Source organism: Pygoscelis adeliae, unplaced genomic scaffold (assembly GCF_000699105.1).
Source record: "Pygoscelis adeliae isolate BGI_AS28 unplaced genomic scaffold, ASM69910v1 Scaffold114, whole genome shotgun sequence".
In the NCBI taxonomy this organism is placed as follows: Eukaryota; Metazoa; Chordata; class Aves; order Sphenisciformes; family Spheniscidae; genus Pygoscelis; species Pygoscelis adeliae.
In genome coordinates, this window is record NW_008824587.1 from 209,617 (window position 1) to 224,039 (window position 14,423).

Sequence of the window (14,423 nt, forward strand, 5' to 3'; positions counted from 1 at the left end):
GGCATTCCTTCAGATTCAGCCCAAAGCTTGCAACAGTAACAACCCATTCCTTGTTTTCAGCAGAACATCAGGCCCAGTAAAGCTGGCTTCATACCTTCCCTCTTCATGTCCTGTTGCTTCTGAAGACCATGCTGTGAAGAACTTGGGGCCAAGTATATACACCACAGTCCTGGAAGCAGTAGGAGCGGTAGCTCGCAGCCTGGCCGGAGGCACTCCGGTGCTCACAGCACCTGCTCCCCAGCTGGGGAGAACCAGGCTGGCGCTCCCGGACCTGGAGACGGCCAGCGAAGTGCTGCTGTACCCTCCTCTCACCCCTCACGCTCCAGTATCACTCCAAGGGATCTTTCTGCAGTATTTGTGTGACTTTCTCTGGCCATTGGGATTTCATAGCCAGGTTTTGAAGAAGCACACTCGCAGCAGTGATGTTTCCAGTGGTGCAAATGCCCCTCATTCCTTATCACCTCCCTGCGACCACATGGAAACTCAACCCCCTTGAGAGCCCACCAAAGCAGCCACTGCCCAGCAGCCCCAGGATAACAGGCACCAAACACTTCTTCCTATCCACCACACCAAGCTTCCTCGGCATCAATTACTGAGCCAAGGTCTTAAAGGCCAATTGTTCTCTGTGTCTTCTCTTGTACACGTATCCCTCAAGCCGCTACCTCCTCCAGGCCCTGCTGGTAAGCTGACAGACCATGACCGTGGTACCAGAACTCTCCACTGCCCATGAAGCCCTCCGCCAGCTGCTCTGCCCTTCTTTGCATTTGCTGCATTTGGTGATGTCCAGTAATATTCTTTATGTACATCCCTGCTTGCAGGCCAAATGGACCTGGCTAGTACTTTAAATAACTCCCCTCTGAGCTTCATTTCCGCCAGTCTCAAGCTGCAAAATTATTTCTGAGTACTTTATCATCTCACAGTGTTCGTGTTTACACACTGCACACTGGGTTATCTGCTTCTGGGAGACGCAATCTCCTCTAATTTCATTTATCTCTCAGAAGCCTAACCTGTTCTTACAGCAGAGCTGGCACTTGCTAAGATTTGTCATTAGCTAACCTCAATGATGAGCTGAACACATCCCTTCCTTTGAACACAGATATCTTCTAACCAGGACAAAATAACAAGAGGCCTATCCTGTCTTTACACAGCAAATGCAAGAAATCTTCCAACCCTTGATATCCCAGAAGCTCTCTCCTTCAGGCAGATACTCTTCCCTGTCCTTACACGCTTTCATCCTCTGTCCTGTAGAACTATATATTCTTCTGAACACAAGTTATCTTCTATTTCCAAGAAAAGAAGACTCCATATTAGTAGGCACAGTAGTATGATCTTTTCAGCATCCTTTCACACTTCAGCGTATTTCCAGCTTCTTTGAAGTTTCCCATTACAAATCTGGCCTGCTGCACCTCCTGTTTGCTGCTGCAAATGCTCACGTGAACCTCCGTCCCTGAACCTTCACAAACAGACTTCTGATACAAGAGACATATCACTTGCAAGACCGTGTCCACCACGTGTGATCCCTACGTGTTGCTCTGCCAGAGCGTACGGCAGTTTTGCATCTTGATCCTTTTCTCAGTAAGAGTTCCTGCAACAGCATTCAAGCCGAGCATAGCCATACACCTGGCTGCTAATGACACCTGGAGAGAAGCAATGCACGGCTGCATTACTGTTGACATGGTGCTGTACCATCTTAACACTGAATTACAAATACACAGATCCCAGAAGTACCACTTAGCAACAGTTTTTAAGAACAGAATTTACAGTGAAGTAACACGGAAGATGCACAGCAAACGAGCATTGCTCCAGACAGCTCCCTAGTTGCTTGATCAATGTTAGGTTCAGACAAGAACCTAACAATTCAGAACTTGAGCCCTGTCTTATTTGGCCCATCTAATTCAGCTGCGAAAGACTCAAAATCATCCATTTTCAAGTCCAAACCATCAAAGTCCAGACACTACTGGTATAGCCACACCGCCCTGCAGGCATTATGGACAGGTTTCTGTACCCCACATCGGGAAAAACCCTCCCGCTGACATTCTGACTAAGGTTCACAACATGCAGTCCCCACTGATTGCTTAGAAATCATTATAAAGGTGGAATACGTCAAATACATCTTTCTGTAAACTATCCCATTAGTCCATTTTCTCAAAAGCCATTTCTCACCTAGCTTTTTGTTTTGCTCTTTTGTTTTGATGGGAATTTGGTGTACAATGCATTTGAAAACAATGTTCTCGGATCTAGAGAATTTGGTAGGAAACCTGGAAGTTCTTCCCTAAAAGAGAATTTTGACTTCTTTGACTGTTGCTGAAAGATGCTCTCTTGAAGACAAGTTCTCCTTGGTGACACACATGGATCCCACAGCTGCCTAGAGGATTCATATCCAAATAAATAAGCATGCGATTTACCTGTCCTTCTATTGAATCTGTTAATTAAATGTCAGTTTTTTACCAGCTATCTGTTAGGTTGAATATCTAATATATTTTCTTGCTAGACTTAAGTCAACATATTATCATTGGGTTATCATGGTAAAATTTATGATTCAATTCCAAAACAATTACCGATTAACTAATCACTCAAAACCTAAAAAAACTGTAACTGTCAGACTTAAGTGAGAGAAGGGGAAGATCCTCCTGTGTCAGACATGAAGCCCTCTTTATCTGATGGGAGTTGAAAGTCATATCTACCATGTCTGACCAAAAATGTAATTTTACCCAGATCTGCAGTAACATCCCAGCTTTGAGCTCTGACCTAAACATCATATGGCATTAATGATCTTCATGAGATATTAATTATCTTGATAAAGAGAATATTCTGGTCTCATCAAGATTTTGGATACGCTAGAATACTATTAATGTTCAGGATAAACTCAATTAATAAAACTCATTAATTTCTAAAATGTTACTTATGCACATGCATTATCCACAGTCCTCGGATGGGTGATCTCTTAAGTTGGATAAAATCTTGTCATTTTAAGAATGTCTTAGGTACAGCACAGGTTCCTCAAAGTACACTTGAAGGAATCTCACCGGAGTAACAACAGAAGAAGATAACTGAGTTACTGAAGCTGCTTCACTCGAAGCGTTCAAAAGATTTTACGAGGAAAAGTTGGGGTTCAAGCTGGCAAACACCGCCGTAACCAAGTGGAGAAGGGCAAACCGGCGCTGCCTGGGCCAGCCCTGCAGACCTGCGATGGCTGCTCAGGGCGCCTGAAGGGCCATGCGAGCAACGGCGAACATGTGCACAGCTGGACTGAATTTAGCTCCGCTAAATTTAGCTCCGCTAAATTCTCCCTTGCTCAGGCAAGGCCACGATGAGGCGACACGGTGTCAGTTGTAGTGGAGCAAGTACAGTCCAGCAGTAGCTTTTTCTTTCTCCTGCTCCGCATCCCCCAGCTATGTCCTGCGACAGCCCAGACACGAGCTGTGCAACTGGGCAAGACTTTGGTCTGCCAAGACAGTAACGGAGCCCTTCAGTCGTAACTCCCCTGCCTGGCCCAAGTCACCAGCACCCCACAAATAGCAGAGCCAGGAACAGGCTCTGGGAGTCTGGACTCCGAGTCTCCTTTACTGGACTAAGATGCCCACTGTATATTTAGCACCCACAGCATGTGCAGTGGCATTAGATGATTACGCTGACTGGGAAGTCTTGTAAGGAGAAAGATGATGCTGAGTAATTTTTTAAAAAAAAATCAATGAAGAAAACAAGTAAATACTGACTGCCAAGTACTCAGCAAGTCAGAAAAAAGCAGGTTTCATAGAACTAAATAAGCAGAAAAAGCCAAATGCAGCATTTGAAAAAGCACTGCGTTACTGCTGACTCTCCTTACCCCCGGCAGAGCCCAGCTGAGGGGGAGCAGAGCTGAGCAGTCAGCTTCGGCACGTCTTAATGCAGGTCAGTCGAGCTAAAGGAGAGAAACAATTGCACTGTACCTTCACACAGCCAGCTCCCTCCAAACGAGCCACTTGGTTTTTTTCCACTGCAGATGGCTTTGGCACCTCTCGCTTTTGTCTCCATTTGGGTGCGCTGCCAGTTCTCTCTCTGAACCTGCCCTCTTCAGCGCGACTCCATCTGCAGTCATGTCAAATCCTGCCGTCTTGTTCTCTGAGCCACAAGGCTGCTGCTGCAGCTCGGTGGAGGAGGACCTGTGGGACGCCGCACCTCACACTGCCCGGGCTGGGCAGCCTGGACCGCAATCAGCTTCTGGAGAAGCTGCTGCACGCTGTTGTTGGTGAGGGACCCCAAAGAGCATGCTGAGCCAGCCCAGCCAACCGAGCACCAACATCCCAAGTGAGAACAAACAGACACCAGCCAGCTGGTGATGGAAGCAGCTTCCTAGGCACTGCTGACTGCCCGACCACCCCACTGCAAGGAGAAGGCAGTTAAGAACAGTGTAAGGCAGGCACTGCCTAACAACAGCAACGCTTCGCTTCTCAATTTGAGACAGCAAACTTGGCCAGTCCTGACAGATCTCCCTAGAGAACAGATCCACAAGAGCCTCACAGTGCAGGGACAAGGCACCATTACCAACCCGCAGCACCTTCGCAAACCACTGTGCCGCAAATGTCTTGGTTCCCCTTGTCTCCGTGACTCTGGCAGTAACTTCTCACTTGACATTTCTTAGTCAGGGCTCCTCCTCCAGGACATCAGCTGAGCTTCTCACTCTTCAGTGTTCCCACACACAGCAGTGTCACGGCTCTTGGCCATCAGCTTCAGTTTTCCTTTCAGCCTCGTGCAGACTTCAACCAGAGCTTTCCCAGTTCCAGGCCACAGGAACCACTACAGGTTTTACTGCTCTTCGCGGAGCTTCCACCGCAAGGCGGCGGCTGCCTTTGCCAAGTCTTGCCTGTACTTTCAGATAAAGCAATGCTGAAGGAGTCAGGATCACAGGCCACAGGTGGGACCCTCCGGACACAGCAGTAACTGAAGGCAACATTCAAGCACTGAGGAGGAGAAGATGCTTGTGTGGTTTTGTCACTCGGCTTTCACTATTGCCTGACAATGGAGAACCATGTGATAAAGTTGTCTGTGCCAAAGCACAGAGGGGTCTGGAGGGGCCAGCAGCAGCCACCCAGCCCATCCCAGAACAAGCCGGCTCGTCCCCCCGGGCACAAGGCATGGCCCAGGCTCGTCCCTCCAGCCCTGTGCTGCCCAAAGGCAACGCTAACCCTTTGCTTCAATCAGTTGTACCTAAGTGCACGGTGGATTGTGGTCACTGCCTGCTACCCACCAGGGATCCTGGGAGATCTGCAAACTCATTTCAGTGCTGAGCTCACTCCGAATTTGAAGGAGGATCTCTGGAGATACAAGACCAACGCATTAACACAACATGCCATTTAGCTCTCACCTCAGTCCTTCCTGGTGGAACTTGTTGATGAGTAACCGTCAATTACAAATCAATGTCCCTTTTGTTTTCTGGCATTCTCCCTTTCCTCTGCAGGATTTGCAGAACAGCAATTAACATGTTCTTTTTTTCTGTATGATTCTTCTTTATCCAACTCACTTAGAAGTAAAATTTTCTTCCTCCTTACAAGTGCACGACTTGTGTAATTTCCCTCTCAGTCAGCTTTCTACAAGTACTGTTCGTATCCCTTCCTCTGCTCTTGTGCGCTGAACAGAATTGGTAAACAACTCTTACATTATGGATGTCACATCTATTTTCCATCTAGCTCCATTTTATCTTTCTTCAGTGGAATGTAATAGAGGCCATATAATTTACAAAACTGTTCTCCTCCTGACCTGCTGCACTTGCTCCATTCTACAGAGAATGAACAGCACTGGAAAATTTATACCTCAGCCCACTTCAGACTTTATGTTTGGGGCTATTTTTTGTAAGACTGTTTTTGTGTTACCTGCTTATATGTTAAGAAATGGATCTTTTAACTCATTTCTTTCCAAGTGTGCTAATTTCAGTAAAGAAAAAAAATCTTCATCTCTCCAGTCTGACTTCTCTTGGACACTGCCACCTTCACCTAGCACTGCCCATCCAAGAAAAGCCTGCAGTCCTGTCACCCCCCCGCAGTACGATCCAACCATGGATGTATGGTCTACCTGCTCTTCTATGTCCAAGTACAAACAGGGTACCTTCTCTTCACAGAAACGCAAGTATCAACCATCTTATTGCTGTAAGAAAACCATTTCCCGGTTCTATATCCAGCCACTGCCGTAAGCAATAATACTTTGCCATCCATGATGCAGGACAAATGATTCCCAAGACATACTACATTGAATTATCCTACTACAGCCTGTTTTGTACGTGTCCTACCACCTCCTGCTAGTACAGGCCTAACCACATGCTGTAACAGATGTTAAAAAAAATTGAAATACAGATTTTTCTATTTACCCGAACAAGTGAAGCTTCAGTTTTCTAGACAAAGTCCTCAACACTCCCACTGACAACAGTAGGCTATCTTTGTGACCACGTATAATGTCTTTGTGGCCACTGAGTAGGGATTAGCACTTTCCGATATCTGTATGAACATCAGCTACAAATTTATGCTCTGCTAATACACGGCCTTAAGTAGTTCAGCACCTGTGCCAGCAGCAAGCCCTGCTGCGACAACGATTACAAGGCAAAGAGCTCACTGCTCTGATTTTGTGGGTATGATCCTCCTTGGAAAGACGGAAGTAATCTTCTGCTTACGAAATGGTCTCTGTGTAGCAATTCAGAGCAGACGTTTTATAACAGCAAAAGCCCAAGATGCAACTCCACACCTGGCTGCCCAGTCAGCCCCATTACGTGGCAGGAATGGCCCCCGGGACGGGCAGAAAGGCTCCTTACCTCAAAGCAATAGTCTTGTCCCAGGATGCTACTGTGGACTGGCTTGATGACCACTTCTTCCTCCATACTGAGATCCAGAGCCTCAACAGCACTACTGGGACTGAGCAAAGACTCGTGGGAGCGCGATTCTTTCAGCCTCGGCATTAGATGGGATCTAGAGAAAAAATGTAACAGTATCAGCGGATGTTTTCCTTCCCAGAGAAATTATTTAGTCCATCTGTTAGCAACAACTGCAGAATATTCCTGGGAATTTTTTGCCATGAGATAACCGAGGGCCCAGAATAGCCGGGACTGCTAGACTGTCCCATTTATAATTTGGTGAGCAGGTTCTATTACAGGCTGTATGTTCAGTAAACACGTTTTTTCTAAACTCTGCTGCCGTCAGGACTACATTATTAGAGGTCAGTAGAGTGCGGGGTCTCTGCACAGCTGAGAATGTCTTTAAATGGCCATCACACCTGCTGCGTGAGACCTTCCACGTGCGTTGGGAGTATGAGTGGATCAGGGAGGCCGGCGGGCCCCAGCACGAACTACTGTGCACATCAGTACCGCAGACCCGGTGCTGAGCTCCGGTGGTGCTGAGCTCCGGTGGTGCTGAGCTCCGACCGCCAGCACAGGACTGGGTTTGCATGTGCGTGGGAGATCCCATTAGCATCCTACTTCATTTCATGCTGTTTTGCAGCACCCAGTCCCTACCGATAGAAGAAAGTTACCTGCAAATGGGGAGGAATTAACGACAGATCCTTCTAAAACCCCAGACCTGTGTTCGCTCAGTGCGTACAGAGCGTGCCCGGGCAGCGGCCGGCACTGCCAGGGCAGACGCCATCCCCGTGCGTAGGTACCCTTCTCCCCACCAAAGCACACACATCTGTATCGCGGATGCAGCCAGTGTGTGGATCCGCACCCTGTAACCAATAACCCGAGGGCTCGTGTGCTCTCTCCAATTGTTACACACATCCCCGGGACGGGGACAGTGTGGAAAATAAGGCCATGATAGTCCTATTGATTGATCTAAATGCTCTGGAGTCCCACCGGCAGCATTTAGCAGCAGGGAGCCCACAGACAGCAAGCAGCACACCATTTTCGAGACAGCCAATACAATCAATGGTGCTGTAACTCTTAAAGCAAAACTAGAGAGCTCAAGGGGGAAAAAAAAAGAAAGACAGCTAGGTAATCCCAGGGAAAACAGAGCAAAACCATAAAGTGGCAAGGGAAAAAATAACTTGAGAGCAAAGGGAGCAGTTGCCTTCTCTATAGCCTGCGCCATGTAAAATGTTCCTACGCCGGCCAGCTCACAAAAGCTGGTAGCTCTGACCTTTAAAACCTCTGGCAAGCACTTTAGAGTCTTCCAAAGAGACCACGTGTCCCTCTGTCTACAAAGAGAGTACGACGCCTTTTTCAAAGGCACGGAAGGACAGAAATAAGGGGAGTTTGAGATATTCTCAGCACGGTCTTTTCTGAGCAAAACAACAATGCTCCCAGTATACTCTCAGATTGCTTTGTCTGTGTGTGTTGAGTTCTGTCGTTCTCTAGAATAAAGCTGACCAAAACACAGAGAAATGCCAACAGTGCACGCAGAATTCATAGCTTCCAGTGAATCACACATCAAGCTGAACCTAGAAAATAGCCAAAGGAGGCTCTAAGATAAACAGCAGTGGAAGATAAACAGGTGCTTCTCTAGATTTGCCATTAAGATTCATGCCATCGATGAACCCCCAGGTGATAACGGATGAGCCCACACCCGGATTCTCCAGCTGAGCATGCCAAATGAACAGCTCTGAAAGCTGCAGGCCACCCCTCCTCCCCAGCGGCACCGCAGGATACCAGCCTGGAGACGCGCTGCCCAAAGGTGAAGGGACAGCAGAGTCTCCAGACACTTCCCTGCGTCTCCTGAGGCTGACAGCCAGGACCAGCTGTGGCGATACCTGTTAAGGCATCTGCAGAAAAACAGATGACGGCACCACAATCTTTCTTAGGGGACAACCACCAGCCCTCAAATGTTAGAAGCCCTGGGTTAGCACAGCCTTGTGCGGTATCAGAAGCTGTGGCTTTGAAGCAAAAGGCCCTCTATCCCATTAGCAATTCTCTAAACTGCCCACTCACCCCGTATCTCTATGGTGAATAAATTGATCTTTAGGAACTGAGCACAGTCGTTTCCCAGTACTTTGTGGCAATTTTACACTGTTTTGACAGAAAAGGGTCCATATCCTTTTCCTCTGAATGATACTGTACATTAACTCTGATACAGGCAGACAGATCAAGTTACCTCTGGACGCTGAGCGCAGAACTAACATCCAGCAGCTCGAGAACTGACAATACAGGCTGCTCACCAAGCCCCGATAAGCCCAGGATCAAGGCATTTATGGTAAATCACATTTCCATATTTTACAGATGAAATTAGAAAAGGTAAGTAACCAAGCTGAGACTTGCATTCTTGTGTGGACAAATATAAATATTGATAATCTAAACCCACAACTCAGGAGCTACATACTGTAACACACACATGTACCTCACCGCGCTGGACTGGTTCATGCTGGCCTAAGAATTTTTGTTAAAATTAAACCAAAACAAGTCTATTTTTCATTTAAAACTACTGCAGCTGCAAGGCTGCGGGTGGGAGTGCAGATGTGCAATACGAAGAATTACCAAGGGGGAGTTTCTGAGGACATATTATGTTCTCACCAGATTCAGCAAATGCATATTTATATCCCTCCATACTCTGCTGTACGCCTCTGGGAATCCTAAAATTAACAGGACTTTTCTTAGGCAGGAGGTTATTTGTCAGGTTCTTGCCTCGGCAGGACCCGCTCCCAGGACGCCTTTTACTCCTGAACGGCCGATCAGATCCAAGCCAGGTCAGTAACAGAAACATTTTTCACCAGATGCTGCACTGTACGGAGGGAGCGCTGCAGGTCTCAAACCAGCCCTAAAAGGCCCAGCATCTGTCTGTGTAGCAAGAGCTAAGTGGGAAGATGTCATTAATTAGAGACTCTCGTTTGAAATCTCAGCGGAAGGGATGAGAGATCTCTCTGCCAGAGGCGGCCCTGGCAGAGCAGGATGAGCGCTGCCTGTGCAGAGCCTCCTCCCAGGGTGACTGGCCCCATCCCCTCCCCAGCACCCCAGAGCCAGCCCTGACACTACGGCGCTTAACCCGCGGCAACCCGGCACGGTCCGGGGGGCTTGCAAATGCCACGGAGTGCAAGAAGGGCTACACACCACCAGCCTTCAGAGGACACACGGTCCTTTCATTTTAATACCCTGTTCTAGAGGAGAGCATTTCTCATGTCCTTTGGTAAGTAACATGACATTTGCGGCAGGAGTCCATTTACTGGAAGATGTTTGCAAGTCCCTGTCGCAGCTCCCACAGACTTCCCTTTGTATTAACAGTAAGAAAAAGGTCCTGCTAAGGCCATAAGCTGCTTCCCTGACTCAAGAGGGTGAGGGCACTCTTCTTACCGAAAGGACCACACAGCCTTCCCCCTGTTTGGGCAGGGAAAACATAAACCCGCCATGTGCGTGTTACAGTGAAGCCCTTGGAGTGATAATGTCCCTGTCTTGTACCGCATCAGGCCATAAAAGACCTGGAGGGCTTCATCCAAAGACAATTCACTGGGCAAGGGCTGGCAAGTGCTAAAAAAACCCCCAACAAATCCGCTTGCTGATGAAGTGCAGAAATATTAAGCACACAATAAGGCAGCTGGACTCAGCCTGAAATGGGGCATAAGGTGCCGGTGCGGCTGTGCTGGTGTGCCCCAGCTGCTGGGGAGACTCGTCTCGGTTCCCTCCAGCTCTGCCCCGAGATTCACCACCCCCAGCCAGGATTTCCTCCTGGGGAGGCAGGCACGTTTCTATCAGGAGACCCCAACAACCTGATGTCCCCAAAGGAGTGTAATGATACATCACTGCTCCTGGGGCAGAAGCAGTGATATAAGCAGGAGATGGACACTCCTCAGCTCTGCCTGCTTCCACCCAGCGTGGGCAGAGAGCAGCATCCACGGGGACAGAGATACCACAGTCCCTGTAAACTCGTGCTCTTCCTTGGCCATCCCACATCCTAACAGGCAAACTCACCTGGAACATCATTTGCTTACTGTGTACATACACCTCCAAGATGACAGAGGTACTTTGTTCAAATTCATCTCTCCACCATCGCTTTTCAAAACGCTGCCTGTGGGGCTATCCAACCTCTTGCTGTAATAACTCGCTGTGTATTCCAGGTCTCGTCCCAGCTTACATGAGCTGATCAAATTCAGTTCCTACGCCTTTGTTTTAATATGGTGGGAATAGCCAGCTGCCCAGAGAAATCTCACAGCAGGAAACCCTCTTTCCAAACAGCACATTCAGTTCCTTTTGCCATGGGCCTTATTTTAATCCCTTTCTACTTGCCTGAAGTTCAGTTGAAATGAAGGGGGGAAAACATCTCATAAAAGACCACATCAGTTCTAAAGAGAAATAACATTACTGTTACCGGCACTGACCTGGAGAGTCGTACAGAGAGGCAGCCAGTCTCTGGTTATTAAAGAAAGAGGTTTACTGCCCAAGAGCAATGAGAGAGGATTGTTGTTCTAAATAATAAAAGCCATAAAACATTACCATGTGAAGGGATGCTATCCCCCTCTGCCTGCTTCCTCCATAGGCAGCCAGAATTAGGGACGTCAAGAATTACCAGGCTGTGACACCACACCTAACCTAACCAGGACCTTGTGGACTGCCGCAAAGACTTTGTGGACACAGAGAAACAAGCACGGAGGGACCATCCATTCTCTCCTCATCAAACTTCAGGGCTGGATTTTGAGCCATGGAGGCAGCAACTGTCCGTCTGCAGCAGCGGCACCACGCACACAGCAGCTCTGCAGAATGACTGGAGGGACTGCCCGGGAGTCCAGGCTCGATGCTCCTTCAAGAACAAAGATACTCTGCCGACGCTACAAGGAAGGAAAAAATGTAGGGCCTGTCTACACAGAATTATTGTGGAATAGGTCTTGTGTGTTAAACTCGTATACTCTTATTCCAGAATTGCTTTCTTGTGAAGACAAGCCCTCAAAGGGGCAACCCCACTGGTTTTCATTTCAGAACCTCACCTGCCTGAAACCACCCAGACGCTGCTTCTGTGGTTTTATGATGAAAATTTTCCTGGTATTTTTGAGAGACAGAAACAAACAGGGAACCTGGCTGGGTAGCTGCAGAGGGATGGAGCAGACACAAAATGCAACACTGAAACACGGGGAAAAAAGTTAAGAGCCTTTCTTAAATCTCCCACTGTTCCACTCTGAGAGCACAAACAGATTGGGGAATTTTGAAGGAAGTCCAGGCACTAAGCTGAAGATGTCCCATTAATACCAGCTGCAGAGTCGGCCTTTGCAACGTGAATGCCTCCCCACTGTCACAGGGGTCTGACCTCCTAAATTACAGTTTGACTCTGCGACACGTCTCCTGGCCAGGAAACATTCCCTGCATACAGCTTTTCGAGGGCTGACAGTTCTTTTCTCTGACCAACTGGGAAGAGGGTCTTTAGGGCAGTCCTTACCCTCTTACCAGCACACGTCCGCTGCAGGGGGTCCCACATGCACAAACGCAGCAGAACAGACCGTGAGATCCACGTGCAGCGTAGACAGAATTTAAATCTGTCTCCAGCCTGGGGATTAGGTTTTGTTATGACTGAGAACAAAGTGGACAACTCCACCAAATTGATTTGCAACATCAGATGGGAGAAGGATTTTAGCAGCCGCAGATGGGAGCAAATCACACGCCATCCTCTGCCAGCTTCACCAGGGGCAGCAAAATCGGGCGCTGGGGAGCTCTGTGTGCAGGCTGTCCCACCTGAGGCTCGGTGCCTTGCTGCTGCTGGTTACGAACTGGGACTACGCTCTCTGCAGAGCCCAAACTGGTCCGATGGCTGCATTTCTTCCTGCAGCAGATGCAAACCAGGCTCTCCTACACAGCAGCTCCCCCGCAAGCCCTCTCCTTGCCTCATTAGCGTTGCCTGTGTGACCCCCCTGCCTGGTGCTGACTTCCCGCTAACCTCCTGACCACTGCTGGGAATTCTCATCCATTCCTCCCCAATGTCTCATCCTGCTTCAGTTTAGCAAATAAATAGGAAAGTGATGTTATGGGAATAACCAAGAACAACAGCACAAGAGAGCTTGCATGCTTCCAGAAGATGAGAGAATGTTTTTTTTTCCTGTAGGACAGGACGCGTGGATGAAGTCTCAGCATGCCGCATATCCTTCTCCATGTTCTGCTAACCTGAACTTTCTCCCACAGTTTTCTGAACGCCAGCTGCTGATCTCTGCCTTGGCAGTGCTGCGGTGGGCTGAAGCAGAGGTGGATGCTCTGCAGCCTTTGGGGCTCTCTGGGCGGCAGGGTGGCGGGAAGCATCACTCAGCACACTGGTGATGGGAAGCTGGTGTCACATGTTACCCTCACTAACACACCACCTTCGCCGAGCAACACAAAGGACATGTAATTAAACTTATTAATGCCCTTGTTTTTAGACTGTTCTCAGTTTTAACTGACAGCAGAATTAATTACATTCAAAAGGACTTTGACAGCTCATACCAGATTCCAAATGTTGTTTTCGCCAGAGCAAACCTGAAGGATGATTTTAACCCGTGACATTCACCTGAGCGTGGGTATTTGCTTGCTTAACAACGTGCCACTGCAAAGTTTGTCAGTGACAACCCGCAGGTCCAGCACAGTATAACCAGCAAGGACGCCGACTGGATTTGTAACATGCAAGATGAGAGAAACTGCAAAAGCAAGCAAAATGCCTGAAGAGCAAGAAGCAGAAGGTGATGGGAAGTATTACCTGAGTTTCAATAATAAAAAATGTTGTAAAGAAGCTAAGGAAGTAACTTCTCCCTCTATCCCAAGAGCGGAATGGCACCACCATCTTGCTTTTAACAGAAATTGACCCTTCATATAAAAAAAAATCACCTTTTCTTATCACGTCAGTCTAAACCAGCACACATTAATAGTGCTGTATCTGTGCACATCTGCTGCAAACAGCAGGCAGAGATCCACCACTCGTTGGAGTTCAAACCCTAGTACAGCCCTGAGAGCTGGTCATTCCCACAGCACCAGCCTGGAGCGAGTAAGGATTGTAGAGCCTGGAAAACCACCTGGGGAACCTCCAAGGAGGCCCAGGCAAAACCAGGACGTACGGCTGCTGTGAGGGCTGACTCGGAGCCCCCCGGCTCCCTGCCACCACCCGCGGGCAGGCACCACTGCAACACGGGGTGCTCCCCAGCTCTACCAGAGACTCACAAGTCTCCACAGGGGAGGAGAGTGGGGATAAAGGTTTTGATTTTTATCACTGAAATTTTGCTTAACATAAGTCTAGAGGCAGAGCCTGGACAAGAAAGAAAAAGCAAGGCAGGATCTCTCCTCCTGGATTAAACACAGGGAAACTGAAGTCGCAAGCCCCATCTCCCACACTACGGCCCTGGTTCCTGAGCCCGGCCACGGGCGGCTGCCTGAGGCAGCGACGATGTTAATAAATAATGATGAAAACAAATTCTTACCACGCAGAATCATGGACGGAGCGCTGCTAAAAATAAACAACCCGTGCCGAGGGCCGGGCTGAGAGCGAGCGGCAGGCTGGAATCGCCCGGCGGCGGTTGGCGAACAGCCGCAGTGGCCTCCT

The 14,423-nt window shown here is 48.5% G+C and overlaps 1 protein-coding gene across 1 annotated transcript in view; it reads right to left on the reverse strand.

The window, feature by feature from the left end:
* DAB2IP (DAB2 interacting protein) overlaps positions 1 to 14,423 on the reverse strand; it is a 140,943-nt gene that overhangs the window by 37,163 nt on the left and 89,357 nt on the right. The window contains exon 3 of the mRNA XM_009322128.1: positions 6,779 to 6,932. Coding sequence (XP_009320403.1) covers positions 6,779 to 6,932 — 154 coding nt within the window. The remainder of the gene's footprint in view (positions 1 to 6,778; positions 6,933 to 14,423) is intronic.